Genomic DNA, 26,756 nt, shown 5'->3' with positions numbered 1-26,756 from the left:
TACAAGGCAAAATGAGGTGAGCTCTATGGCAGAGGCAAAAACAACGGGAGAACAGCGAGCAGGGATAGAGCAGACATATCTCAGCCGCTCAGGTGTTGGATGCAGGGAGTGGCGTTTCTCAGGCCGCGGGAGGTGGGTCGGGTTCACACAGGTGAACTGGAGAAAGAAGCACACTCAGGCACAGGCAACGTATAGAGGTGGGAAAGTGCAATGAAATGCTCAGAGAACAGAGATGCCCGCCTTGACCAAAACACAGGAGGCCAACAGGATAACAGAGGACCTAAGTTGGAGAAGTGGTTTCAGGCCAGATGGTGGGATCGCTCATAGCAGGATTTTGTTCTTTTTTTTTTTTTTTTTTTTGAGATAGAGTCTTGCTCTGTCGCCCACGCTGGAGTGCAGTGGCACAATCTCGGCTCACTGCAAACTCTGCCTCCCGGGTTCATGCCACTCTCCTGCCTCAGCCTCCCAAGTAGCTGGGACTACAGGCGCCAGCCACCATGCCCAGCTAATTTTTTTGTATTTTTAGTAGAGATGGGGTTTCACCATGTTAGCCAGGATGGTCTTGATCTCCTGACCTCGTGATCCACCCTCCTTGGCCTCCCAAAGTGCTGGGATTACAGGCGTGAGCCACCGCACCCAGCCTCTTTTTTTTTTTTTTTAATGAGACAAAGTCCTGATCTACCGCCCAGGCTGGAGTGCAATGCCACAATCATAGCTCACTAGAGCCTCAGCCTCCTGAGATCAAGCTATCCTCCTCCAAGTAGCTGGGACTACAGGCACATGCCACCACACCCAGCTAATTTTGTGTGCATGTGTGTTTTTTGTAGAGACAGGCTCTCACTTTGTTGCACAGGCTGGTCTCAGACTCCTGACCTCTCACACGATCCTCCTACCTTGGCCTCCAAAAGGGCTGAGATTACAGGCTTAAGCTACCACACCCAGCTACAGTGAGGAGATCCGACTTCATTCCATTGGTAATGGTGAACCATTGAAGGTTTGTGAGCTGAGGAGTGACATGACTTCATTTCCACAAGTCTGGGCACACTGCTATGAGTAATACATGATTAGCTTTATTCTTTTTGTTAACCTTACTCTATGGCTTACACCCACGCCTGGTCTCAAAGCAGAAGTGCAAATCTGAGCCCCATAACCACACATACTTTCCAGGCTGCACAAAGCAGGAAGCAGTGGCCTTAGCTAGGTAAACTTTGAGCTCATTTAACAGCTTTGCACCTTCTCCACAGAAAAGGAAGTGAGGCTTTCCAGAACAATTTGAGAGTAAGGGGCAGAGCACGAGAACGGTACTTCACAAACTTCTGTCACCTAAGCATGGCAAGAATAAGCTGCAGAGAAAATGGGAGTGCAGAAGAAAATGGTGGAGAGATGCAATTGACACAACTAGCATCATCCAAACTGAACCCTTTCCTAGTATGACTTCTGTAACAACTCACCTCCGCCTCCAGCTAGTGGGAAGGGAGATTCCACAGTCTGACTCACTAGATCAGTAGATGGGGTTTCTAAGCGCTCTACACATAGAAGGATCTCTGTGGACAGAGGCTCCTAGGATCCTGCTTAACCATCCAATGAGGAAGAAGAATGGTGCCCACCCGCTCCTGGGCCACCCCAGCCCGCGAAGGGATGCGAGGCCACTGCTGTCCAGGTGGACACAGCAATGCTGGTTAGCGAGGGCTCCCCCAGAACCTCCACACCAGCCGAAGTGGGTGCCTGCGTGGAGAGCACAGAAGAGGGTGAAGTCACAGCTGGGTTTCCGAGGAGAAATGCTCCTGGGGCGCTGGCATGCGCCTCCGGGCCTGGCCCAGTGGGGCCTCCGGCACCATTGCTGATGGTCCACAGGCACGGATAGGGGCTGCAGAGACAGAGAAAGAGGGGAAGGGAATGTTCAATGGCACTCCAAGGAAGGAGTGCTGCCTGACAAGCACGCACATAGTACTGAGAAGTCACAAGAGGGCTTCTGGCCATGGCTTTATTTGTAGCTGTGACACAGATTAGTCCTGTTTCTGCAGAAAAGCTAAGAGAAGCAGCAAAGTATGGTGGAATGATGATAAGATTAAGTATTCTGGTACTGGCCCTGCCACCAGTGAGTTATTTGGTTTTAGACACAGAATTTCATTTATCTGGGCTCCCTTGCAGCCTATGTAAAATTGGCAGGGCAGTAGAATAAAGGTATTAAAACTGTATGATTTCTGCATCTGATCTCTCCCTGGCCAGTGTGGCATAATAACCAGGAAACATCACTGTCAGAAGACTTGAGTTTAAATCCCAGCTCTACCACTTATTAGCTCTGTGGCCTTGGCTAAATTATTTAACATCTCTGAGTGTCAGTTTTCTCATCTTCAAGATGTGGAGTCATAATTTTACCTACCTTACAGAGATTGCTACAAGGATTAAATAGGAGAAGAATATGGTCCTTAGCATGTAGTACTCAGTAAATGGTGGTTGTTATCATTATTTCTTCCATTCCTGGTTTCCACCTGTGATCTCCGGTGCCTGGCAGAAAGGCTGAGAGCTAGAACACTTTGTTTGCCTTCTCTAGTTCTATAGCACTGGTTCACACACTTGGTTGCACATTCGGCACATTGGAATCACTCAGGGAGTTTTTAAAAGTAATATTGCTGCCTGGGTCCCACTCTCACCCCACTCCCCTGCCCCAGAGATTCTGATTGAACTGATCTGGCATGCAGCCTGAGTATGAGGATGTTTTTAAGTTTCTCAGGTGATTGTAATGTACAGTCAAGCTTGCACCTTAATATAGATGCAGTTGGAACAGGTGCAATGATCCCAATGTTTTCAGCCTTTAGTCATCACTACATTTCTTACATTTCAGAGTTTCTGCATTGCCCAATAATATTGCTTGAGAATGGGCTTATTATCCAAAGGCAATATTGAATACATTTGTTTTGTTTTGTTTCTAACAAAATATTTATGGAGTCAGGAATTAGTTAAACACACCAACAGGGAAGCCAGAGTTGGCAATGCCATCATTCACCTGGTGCCATTTTTCAGTGCTACAGGCCTCCTTGGACCATATGAAACCTGCAGTAGCCCATCCTCTGAGCTCTCTCTGAGCTAGCTCAGCTTATGGGGCTTCTGGCCCTAATCTTCAGAAGATGCTCTTCTACATTAGCTCTTACAGACCCTTTCTGATGCCGCCTGGGCCAGTGGGAGAACCATAGGCTCTGAGCTGTACTGCTTACTACAGAAACTTTAGGAAGTTCTTAAGGCCTCTGAGCTTCAGTTTCTTCATCAGCAAAATAGGAATTTTAATACCTGCCTTATAGTTGTCTTTGAGTACTACAGATGACTTATATATGGATGACTTATATATATGTAAGTATCCAGTATACAACTTGGCACATGATTATTTAATATCTTCTGGAATCCCAATCTTCATTTTCTTTTTCACTTTCTACCACAGCCCAAATCAATGCTTTTCCCTCAGATCCTCTAGATCAGTGTCAAATGCAAATGATGCTCTAGATCAGTGTCAAAATGCAAACCATAAATGCCAGCTGCATATGCAAGTTTAAATTCTCTAGTAGCCACATTTAGAAAAAAAGTAATAAATTTATTAATATTTTATTTAACCAAAATATTCCAAATATTATCATTTCAACATGCATTTGATGTAAATATATAATATACATATATTTATATCACAATATTTACATAATAACATCTATATTTACATATACTATTATATTTTTATATATTTATATATTTTTTATATTTTAAATATAATATATTATATATTAAAATATAGTATATATTTATATATAAATTGTAAATATATATTAAAATATATAACATGTAAAATATAAATTGTGGTTTTTTATGTATAATATATACTATATATTTTAATATATTCAACATATATTAATATACATACTATATACTTAAAATATGAAAATATATAAAAATATATAATATAGTAGTATATATTGTATATATATAAAAAATTGGGATATTTATTCTTTGCTTCACACTAAATCTTCAAAATCCTGTGGGTATTACACTCACATTATATCTCAACTTGGACTAGCTGCATTTCAAGTGTTTGACAACCACAGATAGCTACTGCACTGGACAGCACAGCTTTATACCCTGCTATATCAGCAACACCCAGGAACTTGGTAGAAATGTAGAATCTCAGGCCCCTACCCAGACCTACCAATCAGATTCTGCATTTTAGCAACAATCCCAGGTGATTCTAAGCCATCACATTCTCCTTTTTCTAGACTTACAAATCATAAGTCATCTGATGTGTTTCCAAATCCAATCCTTTTTTTTTTTTTTTTGAGACAGAGTTTCACTCTTGTTGCCCAAGCTGGAGTGCAGTGCCTCAGCTTACTGCAACCTCTGCCTCCTGGGTCCAAGTGATTCTCCTGCCTTAGCCTCCCAAGTGGGTGGCATGGGATTATAGGCATGCATCATCACACCGGCTAATTTTTGTATTTTTAGTAGAGATGGGATTTTACCATGTTGGTCAGGCTGGTCTCAAATCAGGGGATCCACCTGCCTTGGCCTCCGAAAGTGCTGGGATTACAGGTGTGAGCCACTGCACCCAGCCAAGTCTCATCTTTTAATTTTGATTCCACTTTGGACCTTCTCAAAATTCTGCATAACCATATTGAACATAATAGCTGACATTTACACAGAATGTTACTGCTTACAAAGCATGTTAATGCATTTTCTAATTTCTGCATTTGATGCTCACGGTAACTCTGCAAAGTAGATCATATTATTTCCATGAAAGAGATAAGAAAGCTGAAGCTCAGTAAGGTTAAGAAAATTGCCCAAAGCCACAAAGTCACTACTGAGGTAGAACTGGGACTCAAACCCCTGCCTGTCAGACTCAAAGGGGCCTTCTCTTCCCACTTCACCACTCGGATTTCTATAAGTCAGAACTTAATTCAGGTCGCTGGTGTGAGGACTAAACCATGGGGTCCTCCATGCTACACTTAGCCCTCTTACCAGGGTTGTGAGACCAGGCATCCACAATATGTCCCCCTTTTAGGATGGGTGACTCACGGGAAAGTGGACGATAGTGGGTCTTGACTTCTCAGTGTATGTTTATACTTTTCCTCTTCAATTCCTCTACAGTCAGTATCTATTTGCTACCACCATAGTTTAAAGTGTTTCTGACTGGTTTAAGACAAATGATCCCAGGCCATAATGTCTACCCCCCCCCCTTTTTTTTTTCTTTTTGAGACGGAGTTTCACTCTTGTTGCACAAGCTGGAGTGCAATGGCGCGATCTCAGCTCACTGCAACCTCCGCCTCCCAGGTTCAAGCGATTCTCCTGCCTCAGCCTTCCGAGTAGCTAGGGTTACAGGCACACGCCACCATGCCCAGCTAATTTTTGTATTTTTAGTAGAGACAGGGTTTCACTATGTTGGCCAGGCTGGTCTCGAACTGCTGACCTCAGGTGATCCACCTGCCTCGGCCTCCCAAAGTGCTGGGATTACAGACATGAGCCACCATGCCCTGGCTATCCTTTTAAATATAAGAAACGGGATATGACTGAGCTGTTTCTCCAGTTATGAAAGAACTCCATCCTGTTGCCACCTTGACTTCTTAGTGGTTTAGAAGTCAGGACAATAGGTTAGACCAAGCCACCCTAGGAAAGAGAATGAACCTGAGTCCCCAGTGCTAAAGTAAACCCCTAAGACCACCAATGAGCGAGCTGATGGTGTTGGTCTTACCTGGGACCTGGATTGATTGGTCCGTTGGTGTGGGGTACAGACAGGATGCTGGCGTGGGGTGTGGAGGATAAGGAAGTCCAGCTGTCAGGTCCCGAGAAAACTTGCAGATTATTGCTTGAGCTTTCTATCAAATTCACTTTGGGGAAATAACAACAGTTGAATTGATAGCAAATGTAGAAAACATAAAGATGGTGACCAGTGACATTATCCTAAAGCAAAATATAACCATGGCTTGCACCACAGGCACCAACAGTTTGTTAGTTCTTTCTCAGGGAAATAGAAAATAAAAAGAAATGTAGGTTTCTTGAATGTCGACCATATGCCAGGTGTCATTCATAGTTTAATCTTCACACTAGTGACTCCTTAACTCCATCTTATAGATAAGCCTCAGGGTGGTAGAATTATTTGCCCTGGGTATCACCAATCTGTCTAACTCATTTCACCACAGTCACTCTCTTTTAAGAAGGGACCATACCAGCCTCCCCTCAAGCTAAGCCTAAGGGCCACCAGTGCCCCAGATGAGATTTCTGAGGTCCGGGAACTTATTCTTCTCAACCATCCCCTAGAAGGTTTAACTATCTCAAGCACAGTGCCTTTTGACCAGGTGTGGTGCTCACACCTGTAATCCTGGCACTTTGGGAGTCCAAGGCAGGGGGATCCCTTGAGCCAGGAATTTGAGAACTTTCTGGGCAACACAGAGAGACACCATCTCTACAATTAAAAAAAAGAAAAAAAAAACATACCTTTTTACAAAAAGAAGTAGATTGTATGATCTCACGTATATGTGGACTCTAAGATTAAAGTTGAATACATAAAAGCAGAGAGTACAGCAGTGGTTACCAGGGGTGGGAAGCTGGGGAAATGAGATATTGGTCAAAGGATGTAAAATTGCATTTATGTAGGATGAATAAGTCTAGAGATCTAACTTACAATCTGAAGACTATAGTTAATAATACTGTACTATGTACTGGAAATTTGCTAAGAGAGTAGATTTCAGGTGCTTTCATCATGAAAAACAGTAACTATGTGAGGAGATGGACATGTTAATTTGCCTGACAGCAGTAATCACTTCACTATGCATATTATATCAAAACATCATGTTGTACATCTTAAATATACAGTTTTTATAGAGGGGAAAAAGAAGAATGTCTTCCATTTCTTTGAATCTCTATTTGCATAAATAGTGTATATATAAGAGAGAGGAAGAAGGCAGAGGGAGGGAGGAAGGAAGGGAAAAGGGGGGAGAAAGGAGAGAGAGGAGGAAGAGTCCAATGTCTATCTCTGGTGCTATGGTTTGAATGTGTCCCCCAATGTTCATGTGTTGGGAACTTAACTCCCAATGCAACAGTGTTGAGAGGCGGGGCCTTTAAGAGGTGATTAGGCCGTGGGGGCTCTACCCTCGTGAATGGGTTAATGCCAATATTGCAGGAGTGGGTTTCTGATAAAAGGATGGGTTTAGCCTCCTGCCCTCTCCCCCTCTCTTTCCCTGACTATCCGTGTGATGCCTTCTGCAACATTATAATACAGCCAGAAGACCCTTACCATATGCTGGCACCTTAATCTTAAACTCCCCAGCCTCCAGGACTATGAGAAAATAAATTTCCATTGCTTATAAATTACCCTATCTCAAGTATTTTCTTATAGCACCACAAAGGGGACTAGGACACCTGCCCATGTCTCTTCTTTTTACGATCTGGCACTTGCAAGTTCTCCAGCCCTAACTCTTGCATTTTCCATCTGTCTGCACTCCTCCTACATTCTGCTCCAAAGCTATTCCCAGACAACCTAGGGTCTTTCCCCCTTCTGTATCTTTGCTCAGCCCACTCTCGCTACCTGGGATGTCCTGCGCCTCTGCCTGTGGCACATGCCATCCTCCACCTTTTACCCCTGCCCACTCCCACTCTGTCCTTTTCTATTCCTCTTTCAAGGCTCAATTTAAATGTTAACCCCTCTGGGCAGCCTTTGCTGCCCCACCAGGCATATCCAGCTGCTCTTTTTCCTTCATTCCCATGGCACCTTGACTTGTGTGTTTTGTAGGCTGTTTCTCAAACTCTAGATCACTTATGAATCCCCTGGAGATCTTGTTAAAATGCAGACCCTGATTCAGGAGTAGAGCCTGAAAGTCTACATTTCTGACAAGTTCCCAGGTGATGCTTCTGCATTACATTAGGATTTGTTATTTACGTATTTGTGCAACCCTGAGCTCCTCCAGGGAAGAAGCTATGTCTTTTTTTTTTTTTTTTTTTTTTGAGACAGCATCTTGCTCTTATTGCCCAGGCTGGAGTGCAGTGGCACGATCTTGGCTCACTGCAGCCTCCACCTCCCAGATTCAAGCGATTCTCCTGCCTCAGCCTCCCAAGTAGCTGGGATTACAGGCACCCGCCACCACGCCTGGCTAATTTTTGTATTTTTAGTACAGACAGGGTTTAACCATGTTAGCCAGGCTGGTCTCGAACTCCTGACCTTGTGATCTGCCCGCCTCGGCCTCCTAAAGTGCTAGGATTACAGGCGTGAGCCACCACACCCGGCCCTGAAGCTATGTCTTAATCACTTTCCTATCCCACTGCCTAGAAGAACATGGTACGCAGTAGGTGCTCAGAAGATATGATTTGATGCTGATGGCAGGAAAGAACAAGGAAGTAGAGAGAGCCACAGATCAGTTTCTGCTACTGGTAAGCTACATAATCGCCCCTCCTGGCAGCAATGGTTGAGGTTGCCAAGGGTAGCAGGCTAAGGGACACAGGGACAGGTAGCTGGTGACCAGGAAGACCCTCTACAAATGCAGAGCTCAGGGTGTCACCGAGGAAGGAAGGAGGCTGGAATCCAAATACTCTCCACTATCTCCCATGCCATGAACTTTGCTTGTTTTGTTGAGTGTCAATCTCTTCATATTAGTATAGAATCTCCAAATGGGCAGGGCATTTGTCCATTTCATTCCCGTGCTTGAAACAGAGCCTGGCATATAGTCGATCCTCAATAAATATTTGTTGCATGAATAATTTAATGAAAAAGTAACCATTGTTTTCATTTCTCCCTTCTTTCTACAAATCTAATAACCAGGCAAGGACTGGGTCTACATAAGGCAAAGGTGGAAAAGGCAGTAGTCAATGAGAAAAAAGCACACAAACAATACTGCTAACTTAAAAAAACAGTCGGACAGCAAAAATTATTTTAAAATATTAAGGTTGGGTTTGCATGTCTCCAGCTGAATCCAACTAAGGCCTGAACACACAGGGATCCAGCTCCCCAGAGACCTTCCTAATAGCTCCCTAACACTAGACCCAGTATTCCCTGAACTGAGCCATGAATGCAACTATAGAAAGGAGCCACGTGAAGGCAATGAACTGAGTGTTTCAGACCCACACAACTTGACGTGGCTTTTAGAGATCTGCCTGAACTGCTCAGAACACCAGTGTCCTGGCCTTTCGTGCCAATTAGAAATCAGAAGACTGCAGGTTTTATGAAATAACTAAAAAAAAACTAAAAAAACTAACATTGTTATACCTAGTTAATCAAATATTTGTACATAAAATAACAATAAAATAAAACATAAAAACAATAATATCATAGATGTATATTAGATGAAAAGCTCATACCCCAAGGGTTTAATCAGCAGAGTCACAGACCTGAGGGAGAATGGTTTCTATGCATGTATGCAGAAGGGTAGGGAGTCTGCCGGTGTCCTCGGAGGCCTGAATAGTGCTCACAGCCATGGTGGGTGTGGGGAGCAGGCAGAGGCAGAGGAGCGGCATACTGGTAATTGGAGTTTCCTGCTGTGCACACTCCTTCCGGATTGGAAAAGATCCAGCCTCCCACTAAAATAGACAAGAGGAAGACACCAAGACTGAGTCTGTGAACTCCCACACCAAAAATCAGGTGACCAGCTACTTTATACAACTACAATTCTTGTAAATGACACTGATGCCAGCCTGTGTGTTGGTACCATCCCCCAGCTGCCACTGCCCTTGCCCATGAGCAGGTAACTTGGCTTCTCTGGAAATGCATGACCAGTCCTGAAACTGCCTTTGCAAAAATTATATCAGTGAGAAAATTATGGCAGTCGGAGAGATGTGATCTACCCAATCTCCCTCTTGCCTTTAGCCTTCAAGCTGCCAAGCTAGCTTTGGAAGACATTTAGCTTATAGTTTAAATAATAGTAACCCTTCTCCAAAACTCAACTGCCTTTGTAAAGCAAATGAAAGACTACCAGGTTAGGAGCACAGAGGAGCCTGAATTCTGCTAATGTGTAGACACACATGATTGCCAGCTATTATTCCAGACTTCACAAGATAGGCAACTTTCCCAATTACTCCTGCAGATTACATCACTATTGTAGAACCTCAGATAGGCCTTCAGAGATATCTTTTCAGGTTTTTGGCATATCTGACAGCGGTGGCTCCACCTGGACCCACCAACCCCACCTGTGGCCCCACCCAGAAGTGACTCAGCACCAGAGGACAGCTTCGATTCCCTGTGATTTCATCTCCGATCCAACCAGTCAGCAGCAAGCACCTATTGCCTACCTACCCCCACTTCTTCCCTGAAATTACCTTTGAAAAAGGTAACCTAACCTACGAGTTTTTGAGAGATCGATTTGAGTGAGAGCTCTGTCCCCCACATGGCATGGCCAGACTCATGTCTATTAAACTCTTTCTTTATTGAATGCTGCCATCTTTGTGTCAGAGGTGTTTGAACCAGAGTGACTCCAACTTGAATAGGGGCTGGGTAAAGTGAGGCTGAGACCTACTGGGCTGCATTCTTCCCAGGTGGTTAGGAATTCTTAGTCACAGGATAAAATAGGAGGTGAGGACAACATACAGCAAAGACCTTGCTGATAAAACAGGATGCGGTGAAGAAGCCGGCCAAAACCCACCAAAACCAAGATGGCAATGAAAGTGACCTCTGGTCATCCTCACTGCTCTTTATATGCGAATCATAATGCATTAGAATGCTAAAAGACACTCCTGTGAGTGCCATGACAGTTTACAAATGCCATGGCAGTGTCAGGAAGTTACCCTATATGGTCTAAAAAGGGGAGGAACCAACACTGAGCTATGGGAATTGCCCACCCCTTTCCTGAAAAACTCATGAATAATCCACCCCCTGTATAGCAATACAAACAAGAAGTAACTATAAATATACTCAGTTGAGCAGCCCATGCCTCCGTTCTCCCTATGAAGTAGCCATTCTTTTATTCCTTTACTTTCTTAATAAACTTGCTTTCACTTTACTCTGTGGACTCGCCCCGAATTCTTTCTTGCCTGAGGTCCAAGAACCCTCTGCTGGGGTCTGGATCAGGACCCCTTCCCAGTAACATCTTTTTTGTGCAATCAGCAGGAAGAACCTATCGGGTGGTTACAGTCCTATCAAAGGACTCCATCAAAGGGTAGAAAACCTCTAAAGCAACAGTGGAATATAGCTATACGAAATACGATCTGAACGCAGAAGTTAATAGAAATGCAAACTTAAGGTGCTTCTGGCCTAATTAAAGTAAAAGTCAGTCTAGGAGGCATTACACATATATGTAATTCATGGACCTGCAGCTACCAGGGAATGTAGGGAATGATTAATGTGGTTACCCAGGAAGAGTGAAAGCCTCTCTATTTCTGCCAAGTGGGAAGGTGCTTTCAGTTCTTACTCTAAGCAAGAGGAATCATGATGCCTCCCAACCCCACCCCACAAACAGAATTCTGGCAGCACAGAAAGGGGGAGCTGGTCTAGCACACCTTGACAGCAAGCATTTTGGTTTGTGTTTGTTTTTTTCTTTTTCCCCTTTTTTCTTCTTTTTCCCCTTTTTTCTTCTTGTTCATCCCACTTATTTACTGACAGGCAGCAAGCATTTTGCAGAATATTTTGGACAACTGCAAAATGTTTTGGAGAAAGATTCTGAACAGAAGACTATTTCGAGTGAGTTCATGGGGCAAAGACTGAGACTTCGTAATGCAGGTCCCGAAACAAGAAGCATGTTCTCCCGCTGACAGTGCCTCAGCTGAGGGACCAACGGATAGCGATTCAGATAGGACCAGAGCTGTTCCTTAAGAATATTGACTAAGGATTTTCACCTGGGCTTCAGCAATGAGGAAATGGAGCTTGATATTAGAACCCACTGTCTTTGCTTAATACTTTTTAAATACAAGTAAACAAATTGTACAGAGTTCATATTACAATCATTCCCAACAAATCCTTTTGTCATCTTCATTCCCCCAGAGTTGCACAAACTTATGACCCAAGGGGTCCCTATCTGACTAACAGAATCAAGATGCAGGCACCCAGTAGGCAAGCTCCTCAGGGCCACTAACTTTGCCACATACAACGTACACACGTCAAGAAGTTTGCTGAGAAGATTGCAACACATGAACTTTGAACTCCAGTGGTTCTGCACATGGCCCTAACCTACACAACAAGGTTTTTATTCCAGTTCATTCCACCTAAAGGAAAAAACTGAGGGGGAAATGATAAATGAACAATAGCTCAGAGCAGTCTGAGTTATGTGAGGTATACAAAATGTATCAGGCCCAGAGGGATGTGAGTGTGAGGAGCACCTTCAGTCAAGGGCACCCCCTGCACCCATGCCCGGGAGCAATTCTTTAAAGACATTTTTGTTCCTGACTAGCTGCCTCACCCATTATCTTCATGTTCCTGGAATGTGTGATACAAAGAACAATGTATAACCAATCAATAGCTCATATTACGGTAAACAGTTTATGAATCGTCTCTTCTTTTTCCTTTAAAAACCCACTTGTAACTGCTGCTAACCCAATCATATATTCAGGGGAACTTGAATCTATGCTCCCAAGTTGTAGTCCTCAAACTTGGCTCAAATAAACTTTCTACTTATATTAATGTTGCCTCAGTTTTTTCACTTAGGTTGACAGTCACTTTTAAAGAGTGCTTTTCGGCCGGGCGCAGTGACTCACGCCTGTAATCCCAGCACTTTGGGAGGCTGCAGCAGGAGGATCACAAGGTCAGGAGTTTGAGACCAGCCTGGCCATTGTGGTGAAACCCCGTCTCTACTAAAAATACAAAAATTAGCCAGGCGTGGTGGCACATGCCTGTGGTCCCAGCTGCTCAGGAGGCTGAGGCAGAGGAGTCACTTCAACCCCAGAGGCAGAGGTTGCGGAGAGCTGAGATTGCACCATTGCACTCTAGCCCGGGCAACAGTGAGAGTCTGTCTCAAAAAAAAAAAAAAAAAAAAGAGTGCTTTTCTGAGAGCTGCTTCTCTTTATGCGGCTATACTCCCAGGTCTGGTATGGAAGGTGCACTAAGATTGAAGGGAAGGAAGAAGTAAAGAACTCCGCAGCTGGCAAACTGCATAAGGGTTCTTTGCAAGCCAATATAATCCAAATTAAAGAGGGTTTCAGACACCAGGGTTAACTTTCCTACTCTGATGTCACTGACCGTGGGTTGCATTGCAGCTGCAGAGGACTTCCTCCGCCATCCTGGGACATGGACAAGGTAACACGCTGATGGGGACATTCAACACTCCCTGCAGAATCCCAGCTATATGACTTCACCTCTTCCTACAGCCTTCCAGCCCACAAATAAAGACTCTTCCCCACGGAGGCTACAGCCTGCGTGACACATTGCTATGGGGACCAACTCCAAAATTAGCAAACACTAAGAACAGGAGAACTCCAAAACACCAGAGCGGCGAGCATCAAGTTAGGAGGCCAGCCAAGAACACACTGTTGAGGCTTCAGTGCCTCACTGACATGAAAACCAGAGTCTAAGAAATTCAGCATTTTCATTCTTATCTCCTGCCTAAGACTTTTTTAAGCCCCTTAAACCTAGGACCATTGGCTCTCTCTCTGGAAATTCTGGAAAGGGCATAAATTTGTCCTTAATAGAATAAACAGTGTGTTGGGTTTTGTTTTGGAAGAGACCTTAAGCAGTCCTGACAGGCAAAGAGTCTGAGTGTGGAGGGAATTGGCTCCAAGTACAGCCCCAGGCACCTCCCGCCTCGTGTACTCCAAACTCACAGTGAGAACAGGTCACATGCTGGCTTTCAGAGAGAGCCTCCGGAACGTCTCTTAGGTGATTTCTGAAAGACAAAAGAAAATGCACCACAGTTGTCCAACTTTTTATGTATGTCCACCATAAAGCATACCCAAAATTCTCCTTGAAGAGCAATCAATTTCTTAGAATAAGAAAACCAAACATTTTTCCCTACACTCCTGTCCTTCCCCATTCTCCTTCCTTCAAGGTGCTGTCTCTACTTGTGCAATTGCTCTTGGAGTTCCAGTTTTACTGTTTACCCCTCTTTACCATATTAACAGCTATCCCTGTTTTTTGGTTTTTGGTTTTTGGTTTTATCTGAATAATTTGGGGATATTGTTCCTGACTGACAAGATTCAAGCAATAATAACAGCACAATTCTAGGGCACAATTACATATGTGATATGCTAGATCCACCAATGACTCTGTGAGGGAAATATTAACATATTTTTCTAATTTTGTAGATTAGAAAAGTGGATCTCGAGGAGGTAAACTGACTTATGCAAGAAGAAACAGCCAGTAAATTACAGAGCAAGGATTCAGTCAGGACCTCTTACTCAAAGTCCTACATTCTTTGTATTATACCATGCTACTGTCACTTTGAATCTAGATTCTGTCATGTCACATGTCAGTTTATCCTTTAGGCCTTTTGTTAACTAAAAATGTTATAAGTGTGTCTTGTGTATCATCATAATTTATTCCAATATTGGAGCTAGGCACAGTAACTCACTCCTGTAATCTCAGCAACTAAAGAGGCTGAGGCAGGAGGATAACTTGAGGCCAGGAGTTTGAGACTGTCTGGTCAACATACTGAGACCCCCGTCTCTTAAAAACAAACAAACAAACAAAAAACAAAACCACATAGCCAGGCATGGTGGCACATGCCTGTAGTCCCCACTACTTGGGAGGCTGAGGCAGGAGGATAGCTTGAGCCCAGGAATTTAAGGCTGCCGTGAGCTATATCACACCACTGTACTCCAGCCTGCATGACAGAGCAAGACTCCGTCTCTAAAATAATAATAATAATGTATTCAAACATTGGACAGGACAGGGTCCTGTGATGCATCATTATGAACATCTGTCCATTCATGTAGAGCCTTATCAGAGCCTTTAAGGTGAACAAGAAAGATTAGACAGTTTAAAAAACTACTTAAAAGATTTGAAACTCAAGCAATAAAATCTGAACATTAAAAAGATAATCATATTTATACTGTAGGCTTTGTCAATTGAAAAGTCAATGATGAGCACATTATTCTTTTTCCTGGGACGGAAAACACACAGAGGCTGAGCATGGTGGCTCAAGCCTATAATCTCAGCAATTTGGGAGGCCAAGGCGGGTGGATCTCCTGAGGTCAGGAATTCAAGACAAGCCTGGCCAACATGGTGAAACCTTGTCTCCACTAAAAACAAAAAATAAAAAGTTAGCTGGGCGTGGTGGCGGGCACCTGTAATCCCAGCTACTAGGGAGGCTGAGACACGAGAATCGCTTGAACCCAGGAAGCAGAAGTTGCAGTGAGCAGAGATAGTGCCACTGCACTCCAGCCTGACTTGGTCTCCAGAAAAAAGAAGGAAGGAAGGAAGGAAGGAAGGAAGGAAGGAAGGAAGGAAGGAAGGAAGGAAGGAAGGAAGGAAGAAGGAAGGAAGGAAGGAAGGAGGGAAGGAAGGAAGGAAGGGAAAAGAAGGAAAGGAAGGAAAAGAAGGAAAGGAAGGAAAGAAAGAAAGTAAGAAAGGAAGGAAGGAAGGAAAGGAAAAGAAGGAAAGGAAGGAAAAGAAGGAAAGGAAAGAAAGGAAGGAAGGAAAGAAAGAAAGTAAGAAATAAAAGATATAGAGATGGCAGGTCACTGACCCAAAGTAGCAGAATCATCACTCATACCCCCAGAAGTCTCTGACTCCTTTTCTCAGCACAGGAAATGTGAACCTCTCTCCTTTTTAACTTTTCCTAGGCTAAGTGTAGTTTTTAAAAAGCAATGTATTAAAGCCATGCTACTCAGAAGTAATTAGGAAAAAGGCAGAGTGAATTATTATAAATCTAAATCATTTAATGTTTTTAATGTGATTGTGCTACTTTTAAGAATCTGTAGTAAAACAAGTCTTTAAAAAAAAAAAAACCTTGTTAGTTAACAGTTCTTCTGGACCCCTATTATAAGGAATAGATAATTATGACTTGAATTTTCTAGATGTTGTTGAATATTGAATTGAATATTGGAAGCATATTTCTACATTCTTTTTTTTTTTTTTTTTTTTTTTGAGACGGAGTCTGGCTCTGTCGCCCAGGCTGGAGTGCAGGGGCACAATCTCGGCTCACTGCAAGCTCCGCCTCCCGGGTTCATGCCGTTCTCCTGCCTCGGCCTCCCGAGTAGCTGGGACTACAGGCACCCGCCACCACACCCGGCTAATTTTTTGTATTTTGAATAGAGACCGGGTTTCACCATGTTAGCCAGGATGGTCTCAATCTCCTGACCTCCTGATCCACCCACCTCGGCCTCCCAAAGTGCTGGGATTACAGGTGTGAGCCAGCGCGCCCGGCCAAGGAAGCATATTTCTATCAAAGGTAATGCAAGTGCTACTGGTCTAGTTCCTTTCAAGATAATCATAAATTCCACATTTGTATATGCATAAACCATTCATTAGAAGATTTCACTAAAATTTCTCTACTTACCTTTCCTTGGCATCCAAGAAGGCTTTGGCAAAAGGATTGTACTTGATTTTGAGAGCTGTTATCTTGCATTTACAAAGACAAGAAGTGTTAGTAAGAGTAGGATACACATAGGCAGACAGAACCCTTTGTCTTCTGTAAAACCAGGTTAATTCCCTCTCTTTTCCTTCCCTTTCCTGCCAGGCATGGTGGCTTATGCCTGTAATTCCAGCACTCTGAGAGGCAGAGGCCCTTTGCATCTTTGCTTACTCTAGCACTTAATCACCATTGCGCTGTCTCTGGCAAAGGACATTTTATCATTGCATGTGGTGAAAATGCTAATGCCATGTAAAGTGAGAAAAGAAAGGGCAAAGCACTGGAAATAAGCAAAGCCCTGATGTGCGAAGCCTAGCATTCATTTTTTACTCATTTATTTATTTTTTTCAACAATCCTTGATACCCTACTGCACGTAATTTACTCATCTAGTCACTTGGAACACAGTGGAGAGCAGCACAGGTGTGATCCTGCCCCTCTGGGAGAGTGCCATCTAGCATCGAGTCCCTTATTCATAAATAACAACTTACACATGGGGCCATGTCAATGCAAAAAGCAAACTATCACTCCCATTCACTGTCACTCTCTTTATCTGCCTTAGCCGGAGCCTGCTTCATTTCTCATTACAGACATCTGACATATAGATAGATAGTCATCGTGATAGAGATAAAAGAGATAGAAACAGAGAAATATTTATTTTTCATCTCTCCCCACTGGGATGTAAGTGCCTTGAAGACAGGGTATTCATCTGTTTTATTCATTGTAGTATTTCCAGCATTTAGAACAATATCCAACACGTATTAGTGCTCAGCAAATATTTGTTGAGTAAATAAATATTTAGAGAATATATACATTATATATATACATTTAGATATATATATATATAGCTCTTTTTTTTTGAGACAGGAGTCTTGCTCTCAAGCTGCAATACAGTAGCTCCATCTTGGCTCACTTCAACCTCCACCACCTGGGTTCAAGTGATTCTCCTGCCTCAGCCTCCCGAGTAGCTGGGATTAGAGGTGCCTGCCACCACACCCAGCTGATTTTTATATTTTTAGTAGAGACAGGGTTTTGCCATGTTGGCCAGGTTGGTCTTGAACTCCTGACCTCAGGTGATCCGCCTGCCTCAGCCTCCTAAAGTGCTGGGATTACAGACATGAGCCACCACACCCAGTATACAGAATATTTATATCAGCAAGGATCTGAGACTTGATGGAAGAAGGAAAGCAAAGTAAGACCCAGATATGGTTTGGCTGTGTCCCCACCCAAATTTCATCTTGAATTGTAGCTCCCATAATTCTCACATGTTGTGGGATGGACCCGGTGGGAGATAATTGAATCATGAGGGCAGTTTCCCCCCTATTGTTCTCATGGTAGTGAATAAGTCTCACAAGATCTGATGGTTTTATAAGGGGTTTCCCCTTTCCCTTGCCTCTCATTCTCTTTGCCTGCTGCCATGTAAGATGTGTCTTTTGCCTTCTACCATGATTGTGAGGCCTCCCCAGCCATGTGGAACTGTGAGTCCATTAAACTTCTTTTTCTTTATAAATTACCCAGTCTCAGGTATGTCTTTATTAGCAGCGGGAAAATGAACTAATACAGTGCCCAACTCCTTTTGGCCCAGAACTTGTGAGAAGAAATCAGGAGAAAGAAGAAAAAGAGGTATGGGGTCAGATAGGTACAACCTAGTCTTTCCCTTGGCTTAAACCTGGAGAGGTAGAAAAGCATACATGAAGCTAGCAGGGGGTGCAGAGGAGACATTGGCCTCCTTCACCCACCCCCACGCCCACTCGCCACCCGGGACGCGTCTGCATGGACTTGGCAGGGAAGCTTTGTTGACAGAGGGAGGTGCTGGGGCTAGGCTTTCCAGAGCTTGATTGCCATGGGGCATGTTCAAGACCCAGAAGTAGCAAGTCAGGCTGGGAGATTGCTGGATGGGTCAAAAATGACCAGTCAGGTGGTTCAGAGAGAACTGTCCCACACCTGCAGCCAGGAAAAGCTTCTAAGGGTTTACCAAGTCAGCAGCCAAATGACAAGTTCCGCACACCACCAACTAAGCCAACAGCGCACAAGTGGGCAGGGGCCTTGCCTGGAGACCAGAGGAGGTTAGGACATAGTCTCCAATTCCACATGCACCCCCGACCACCCGCTTCCCAGAGTTACAAAGGCCATACCTCCCCTCATAGACCCAGACTGCAGCCCAGGGAGAAAAGCTGGGAGAGAGGGCTATCTGCAAAATGGATTTGCTTTATCATCAAAAGACTGGTCACCAGTTGAGGGACTGTTTACCTTATTAGCTAGTTCATTTCTGTTCCCATTGGCCGGCTGCAGGGGCTCTGCCAAGAGGCCAGTTTACTTACAGAAATGACATTTTCTCTGCATATCTGTGATGTGAGTTAAATCTGCAACTTCATTTCACCTGTAGGCACTAAGACAGTCGTTTCCAAACCTGGATGATCAATAGAATCTTCTGGGAAGACTTTAAAATCTACAGATTCTGAGCATCATCCTTGGAGATTCTGACTCAGTTGGCTGGGTGGGTGTCAGCCCAAAATCTGTCTTTAAAGCTTCCAAATAAATACAGATGGAAGCAACAACAAGATCTTCTTTTTTTTTTCTTTTCTTTTTTTTTTTTTTCTGAGACCGAGTCTTGCTCTGTCACCAGGATGGAGTGCAGTGGCACAATCTCAGCTCACCGCAACCTCCACCTCCCAGGTTCAAGCAATTCTCCTGCCTCAGCCTCCCGAGTAGCTGGGATTACAGGTGCCCGCCACTGCGCCCAGCTGATTTTTGTATTTTTAGTGGAGACGGGGTTTCACCAGGTTGGCCAGGTTTAATTCACCAGGTTGGCAGGCTGATCTCATGATCTGCCCGCCTTGGACTCCCAAAGTGCTGGGATTACAGAAATGAGCCACCACGCTCGGCCAAGATCTTATTTTTTTTAACCTATCAGACTGTCAAAGATGACAAAGATTGATAATAGTGTTGATCATGGTGTGGGGGCTATAAATAGAGTTGCCGTTTTGAGGGAAGCAATTTGGCCATATCTATCTGTTTCTAGGTATTCACCCATGCAAGCAAATGACAGATGCACCAGGATATTCATTGCAGCATTATTTATAATAGAAAATAAAGGGCCGGGTGCGGTGGTTCACACCTGTAATCCCAACACTTTGGGAAGCCGAGGCGGACGGATCACCTGAGGTCAGGAATTCGAGACCTGCCTGGCCAACATAGTGAAACCCCATCTCTACTAAAAATACAAAAATTAACCAGGCGTGGTGGTGCACGCCTGTAGTCCCAGCTACTTGGGAGGCTGAGGCAGGAGAATCGCTTGAACCTGGGAAGCAGAGGTTGCAGTGAGCCAAGATCACACCACTGCACTCCAGCCTGGGTGACAGAGCAAGACTCTGACTCAAAAAAAAAAAAAAAAATTAGCCAGGCATGGTGACAGGTGCCTGTAATCCTAGCTACTCGGGAGGCTGAGGCAGGAGAATTGCTTGAACCCAGAAGGCAGAGGTTGCAGTGAGCCGAGATCACACCGCACAACAAGAGTGAAACTCTGTCTCAAAAAAAAAAGAAAAGAAAACAGTTGGAAAGAACTTAAATGTCCATTGGTGGGGGGCTGATTACGTGAAATAGTGTATTCATACAACAAAATATTCTGCAGGTATTACAGAAAAGGAGATATATGTAGGTGTAATTACACAGAAGGGTAATCATAATGCACTGTTAAATTGGAGAAAAAGAAATTTGCAGATTAATAATATATACAACATGAGCCAATTTATGTGAGGAAATCTACATTCACATATATATTTACAAATACATAGAAAAGTTGTCAAAAAAACACACTCTAAGTAATTCTTCGTCATATCCATGGGGAGTGAGGTTCCAAAACCAGAAGAAAACAGTACAGCTTTACCTTATGGTCTTCATGTTTACTTTATATACTTCTGTATTGTCAGTTTATTATGTGTTTTTAAATAAATATTATCTTTAAAGAACATTTTTAAAGTTTAATCAAAAAGAATTCAACCCTCTCTGGGTTCTTCTGATAATCATCAAAGCACGTGAACGGACCCAAAGCAGCTCACAGACAGGCCAGGCGCTAACCACTGACTTAAGCCCCTCACAGCCAGGCGGCTCAAGTCACTGGGCAGCAGCAGACTTAGCTGTGCTCAGATATTGAACATTAACAAGCAGGACTGATAGCATGACAAAACCCAAGGGAGGGTGCACGTTTGGATCACTTGCTACAGACTTGCTTCTAGAGCAGGAGATCTGACAGTCCCTGCCCAATTGTACCCATTCAAGACACACTCAACTCTGCACGGGCCAAGGGCACATAGGGGCTGACAACAAAGACTCCAGAGTTTCAACAGAACTCAGGCGTTTCATGACAATGCACAGCTGTGCCTTGTTGGCATCAGGAGAGCACATGCTGGTGAGCCTTTAGCAAACAGGCAAGAGGGAGGGAGAGCAGCTACTCCATTGTTTAACTTCATGTCTACTGAGTGTATCCAAATCCTGGAAAACCTACCTTTTATCTATAAGGACTCCCCTACCTCCCATCCTGCCATGATCTCCCAGGTGACAGTTACACACACACACACACACACGCACACACACACACGCACACACACACACACACTCTTACCTCCTCATTCTGATACGCAGTCACAGCTATGAACTGGGTTTCAGGGAAGGAGCAGTTCGTTACCATTCGATGGGCACTTCCAACACGCACTATGTGAACCTGGGGTTCATACTTATGCAGAGAATTCAACATTATCTGTCGAGGCAGGAGAAGAGAAAGAGCAGAAAAGCAAAGCCCCGCGTATCGCAGGTGATAAATGAGCCAGCTGGTCCCAAGCTCAGCACCACCCCAGTTAGGGACACACATTTCAAATCCTAGGCCACCTGAGCTGCCACCACACCTCTAAGAAACAAATGAAGGGAATTTTCCAGAAGCTCCAGGAAGCATAACATTGAAGCCTTTACAAGGGTGAGGGGTGGGTTGTCAGAGAGAAGTTATTCTTAAGAGTTTTCCGTTTTCTGAAAAAATCTTGGCTTCCTTTTTTCCTTCCCCTATTTTCAGCACAACAATGTAGATTTCAATCTATCAAAATATATTGTTTGCCTTTTTTTTTCATTTGAGGAATCCTAATAACTCAAAATGCTGACAATGGGTGCATTTTCCAAGTGACGAAAGAATAGTGAAATCTGACATCTGACGGTTACACTCTCTGTGAGTCAAATGAAAGGTGTAATGACAGTCTCCTGCTGTGAAATCTGGTAGGCAGTAACAATTCACTGTTCCATTGCCCGTTTTAATAAGGAACTGGAAGCTTCTGAGTACCACACAGACTCAGGTAGTGTTACCTCTGGACACATGAACTCCTATGGTCCCTGCCATCTAAGCACAGAGATCAGAGAAGGGGCACATGGGCACAGGGTAGGAGGCTAAGGGAAAATCAAACACGCAGGTGGGGAAGAGAAGAATCCAGACCCTTTCCTCCCATCCGTCTCCAATCCCCAGAAACCGCCTGCATTATAGAAAGTAACTAACAACCTTCCATAGCAGACTAGTATTCACAATCCTAACACAGAAAACAAGAGGAAAAAGCCCCAGATGCTTGTTTACTCTAATTGGAGACCTGAAATAAAACCTTCCTTGTTTAAGGAAGGTTTGTTTTGATTTTTTTTTCTGAAAAACCAAAGCTGATTCAATATTCTATTGATAATTATCATAATGCCCAAGTGGAGGTAGTAATTATTTCATTTAGAAGCAGCTTTTTATGAAGGTATTTGTCTATTGCCAGCATGCCACTTATACTAAAAAAGGGGAGAGGGACTAACAAAACCCTAGTACCCACAAACATCTCCCTCTCAGAGCTGGGTAAAAAGCACAGCACACAAGACAAAACTCTGAAAAGGGCCCCAGTGATTAAGTAAACCACTGCTCTCTCACTCTCTTAACATCAGGAAGTCCATTAAAAACTGAAAGCACCAATTAAGAGCTGTTTATTCTTGTTTACATTTGGACTCCAGGGAATAATTGGCTTCTGTGGGAGAAGAGGCTGGTGAGGACACCTCTAATTGCCTAAATGCACCCTTGATATTTCTTGATTGGTGTTGTGGGGAGGCTGGAGTGGGTGGCCAGGCCTGCCCGCCTCATTCATACCTGCCCGCCTCCATTGAGCTTGTTGGTCAGCTTCACTTTGCTGAAGGAGATGGGAGCTTTCATCCAGTGGGCCCCAAAGTTGGGGGAGTCCGGGTGAATGTAGACGCAGCTGTGGCTGGAGACCTCTGGCTTGCCAGCGGGCACCCATTCCCCATTGACATACTTCCAGCGGTGACTGTCCGTAGGGACAAAGTCCAGCAGGAGGGAGTACATGGCATTGGGGTCCAACCCTGTGACACTAATCTTCAGGACTGGAAACATCCGTCTAAAAGGAAAGGGAGAAACTTAGCCACAGGAGGGACGTTAGAGGAACTCTCACCTTGTCCAGGGGCCTCTCAATACTGAGGCCTTCCGTGGAATGCCCTGTGAGGAGGCCAAACGAACAGGGCCCAAGTCCACAATTCCAATGCTACTAGAGCTTCTTTTTATAAACGAATTTAATACTAAGATTTCACTTTAAAACATGCTCCATTTTAAAGGCTGAAAACCACTGATGGAGTCATTTGACACAACAGGAACCTGAAGCCCAAGATGTATCAAAGGCCACATCCCCACATAAAGCTTTCTTCAAAGATTTCCCACTGGCACACTGATGCCACGGACCAGCCCTTCCCAACCTCATAAAGAACACTATTCCTAAATAATAGTAATCGCTTTTATAGCAAAACATGCCAGCCTGGGCAACATAGTGAGACACCCCCATCTCAAAAAAAAAAAAAAAATATCTGGGCATGGTAGTCCCAGTTATTCAGAAGGCTGAGGTGGGAGGATTGCTTGAGCACAGGAGTTGGAGGCTGCAGTGAGCTGTGATGGTGCCACTGCACTCCAGCCTGGGTGACAGAGTGAGATCCTGTCTCAAAAAAGCAAAAACAGGGTTACATGGTAAAGTAACTGACGGGAACTCTTTACAAAGTGAGACCAGTTCTTTCCTCCAGGGTGCCTCAGGGCCTTTAACATACCCTTGTACACCATGGGACTTTTTGAAGAAAGCATGGGAATGTGCACACCCTAAACGTATGTGACAGTGGGATTATCATTTAGCTAAGCATTTTATGAGAATTTGTGTCCAAAGAACACACTTTGAGACATGTGGATCTAGATTCATCGATCCTTCTTCTACACGCTAGAATAATACAAGTTTAATAGTTTAATACAAGAACAATACAACAAGTTTACTCTCACAAATATTTGGAGAAACTATCCAAGTAGCTGGCTTATAAATCTGGAACATTTTCATCATTCCAAAAAGAAACCCCATGGCCATTAGCAGTTACTCCCTATTCTATTTAGACTTTTTTTTTTTCCAGACGGAGTTTCTGCTTCCCGGGTTCAAGTGATTCTCCTGCCTCAGCCTCCAGGAGAGTAGCTGGGATTACAGACATGCGCCACCGTGCCTGGCTAATTTCGTGTTTTTAGTAGAGACGGGGTTTCACTATGTTGGCCAGGCTGGTCTCAAACTCTCAACCTCAGGCAATCCACCCGCCTCAGACTCCCAAAGTGCTGGGATTACAGGTGTGAGCCACCACACCCGGCCTCTATTTAGACTTCATATCACCAGAAAAAAAAGCAGAGAGAAGTAGTTTCTGCCCGCTAGGCAGGAGAGAGGCAGAGTTGACGTCTTTTGTGCTTCCAACTCTAAAGTCACTGCCTAAGGTAAGATTCTGGAGCCAAAGCAAAACCAGGCCAGCCGTAGGGCTTGGGTGTAATGGTAATACAGCCAACACTTACAGAGCACTCACTAGGTGCCAGGCATGGGAATAAGCACTTGACATGAACTAACTCAGTGAGTTCTTCATAACAGCTTTATGAGGCTGTGTTGGTGTGTTCAGGAGAGAAAATTAATTTAAATGGGAGGCTAGGACAAGTATATAAATTAAGTAACATTTCTAGGGAGAAAAATGCATCAGATGATGCATTCCAAAACCAGGTCTTCGCTGAGAACTTCATTATCCACCTCAACACTCCTTGTCCCTTAGTGAGATGATTGCACTTTTACATTAACTAAAAAGATACACCTCCTCTAGGGAGGCTGCCTGTGTGATGTAAAATCTTTATGTTGCATTTTCTTTTGTTCTTTCTTCAATAGAAGGATTATTGTCTTATTTTCTACTATCAGATTAATTCCCTTTTACAACATATTTTAGTGTTTTCAGTTATCTTAATAATATTGGCCAAGTGTAGAAAACAGAAGGATCCTGAGAACACAAATGCCATTTGCAAAGAATCATAAAAGTAGGCATCAGAAGTGATGCTAGAGATTATATAGGGTTATTCTGACAGCCAGCAGTCAGACCTGTTTATATGAGGAATACGGAGACACGGTCTCTGTGTTCTGGTCCAGTGCTTCTTCTGAAGTAATAAAGTTTACTTTTTATTTTATTTTAAAGAAAACACAAGAGTGGCATGTGTATAATTGTCATTTTGCATACTAAAGTTAAAAAGTACCAAAGGAGTTTAAGACCAGCCTGGGCAACATGGCAAAACCCCATCTCTATACAAAATACAAAATTTAGCCAGGCATGGTGGTGCACACCTGTAGTTCCAGCTATTGGGGAGGCTGAAGCAGGAGGATCACTTGAGCATGGGAGGTCGAGGCTGCAGTGAGCTATTATCACACCACTGTACTCCAGCCTGGGTGACAGAGTGAGACTGTGTCTCAAAAAAAAAAAAAAAAAAAAAAAAAAGGTACCAAAACTTTTCTCAATAAGACTATATGGTACACATAAAAGTAAGAGAAAAAACATATAATGTATTACTCATGCACTAAACTGCCAGAATAATGATGCAATTGTTCAAGCATGAGAGCATGGCTGGTGTCTTCATGATAAGAAATGTCAGGACATTTCATAAAGTTCTGACTTATGATTTAAGAAATTACTTAATGCACTGGGTGCGGTGGCTCAAGCCTGTAATCTCAGCACTTTGGGAGGCCGAGACGGGCAGATCACGAGGTCAGGAGATCGAGACCATCCTGGCTAACACGGTGAAACCCCGTCTCTACTAAAAAATACAAAAAAAACTAGCCAGGCGAGGTGGCAGGCACCTGTAGTCCCAGCTACTCAGGAGGCTGAGACAGGAGAATGGCATAAACCCAGGAGGCGGAGCTTGCAGTGAGCTGAGATCCGGCCACTGCACTCCAGCCTGGGCGACAGAGCGAGACTCTGTCTCAAAAAAAAAAAAAAAAGAAAAGAAATTACTTAATGCAAGACACTTTCATTTGTTTTATTTTTATTTAAAAAGTGTCTGACTGTGTTGCCCAGGCTGCTTTCAAATTCCTGGGCTCAACTCCTACCTCAGCCTCCCAAAGTGCTGGGACTACAGGTGTAAGCCACAGTGCCTAACTGCAAGATTGTTTTTCTAGTGATAATAGTTATCATGTACAGTCAGGCCTCCACATTCCCACAGTCTGCATCTGTAGATTCAACCAAATGCAAATTGAAAAATTTGAAAAGAAATAATACAACAATAAAACATAATACAAATAAAAACAATACAGCATAACTATTTACATAGCATTAACATTGTATTAGGTATTATAAATAATCCAGAAATAACTTAAGCATACGGGAGGATGTGCATAGGTTATATGCAAAATATTCTAGTTCATTTTATGTAAGGAACTTCAGCATTCTCAGATTTTGATATTTGCAGGGGCCTAGAACCAATCCTCTGTGGATGCCAAGGGATGGCTGTACTGAATTTTACTCTGCACCTAGGACTTTGCGTAGGTGAATATTTCACTTAAGTGAAATATAACTTAAGTCTTACTTCACCCACAAGGAGGTTATTATGCCAATTTTATAGATGAGGAAACTGGGACTTAGAAAGCACACATTATGTTACATTCACCACTCCTTTTTTTTTTTTTAACTCTGTTTTCCTTTCTTATTAGCTTCTCAAAGGCTAACATGGTTGAGCCACAGTGAAAGGAAAAGTCCCCCTCAATGTTTTCCCAAATCTTAATACCTACTTAGAGATTTATCTGCCCATTTGACAAATGGTTTTTCAGTACCTGCTCTATGCCAGGAACTGTTCTAGGTGGGGATTCAATGACAAAAATTGCAGACCCAGTATCCTCTTGCTCATGAAGCTTACATTCTAACAAAGAAGTCAGGCAACAAAAATGTCAATAAATTTTTGTTGTTTCTTTAACATATAAGAT

At 43.5% G+C, this 26,756-nt stretch overlaps 1 protein-coding gene across 9 annotated transcripts in view; it reads right to left on the bottom strand.

Annotated features, from left to right (window-relative positions):
* Window positions 1–832: 832 nt before the first annotated feature.
* SFT2D2 (SFT2 domain containing 2) overlaps window positions 833–26,756 on the bottom strand; it is an 89,736-nt gene continuing 63,812 nt past the window's right edge. For 7 of the 9 annotated variants that reach the window (XM_033198618.1, XM_033198616.1, XM_033198612.1 and 4 more), the window contains 7 exons: window positions 22,595–22,859; window positions 21,068–21,202; window positions 16,377–16,438; window positions 13,702–13,763; window positions 9,349–9,537; window positions 5,723–5,858; window positions 833–1,867 (listed from right to left, as the gene is read on the bottom strand). In XM_033198618.1, the coding sequence (XP_033054509.1) occupies window positions 1,573–1,867; window positions 5,723–5,858; window positions 9,349–9,537; window positions 13,702–13,763; window positions 16,377–16,438; window positions 21,068–21,202; window positions 22,595–22,859 (1,144 nt within the window). In that variant the 3' untranslated portion in view covers window positions 833–1,572. The remainder of the gene's footprint in view (window positions 1,868–5,722; window positions 5,859–9,348; window positions 9,538–13,701; window positions 13,764–16,376; window positions 16,439–21,067; window positions 21,203–22,594; window positions 22,860–26,756) is intronic. The other 2 variants (XM_033198614.1, XM_033198613.1) reach the window with 2 other exon arrangements.

Source organism: Trachypithecus francoisi, unplaced genomic scaffold (genome assembly GCF_009764315.1).
Source record: "Trachypithecus francoisi isolate TF-2019V2 unplaced genomic scaffold, Tfra_2.0 Lachesis_group5, whole genome shotgun sequence".
In the NCBI taxonomy this organism is placed as follows: domain Eukaryota; kingdom Metazoa; phylum Chordata; class Mammalia; order Primates; family Cercopithecidae; genus Trachypithecus; species Trachypithecus francoisi.
This window is presented reverse-complemented; position numbering and strand designations above follow the sequence as displayed.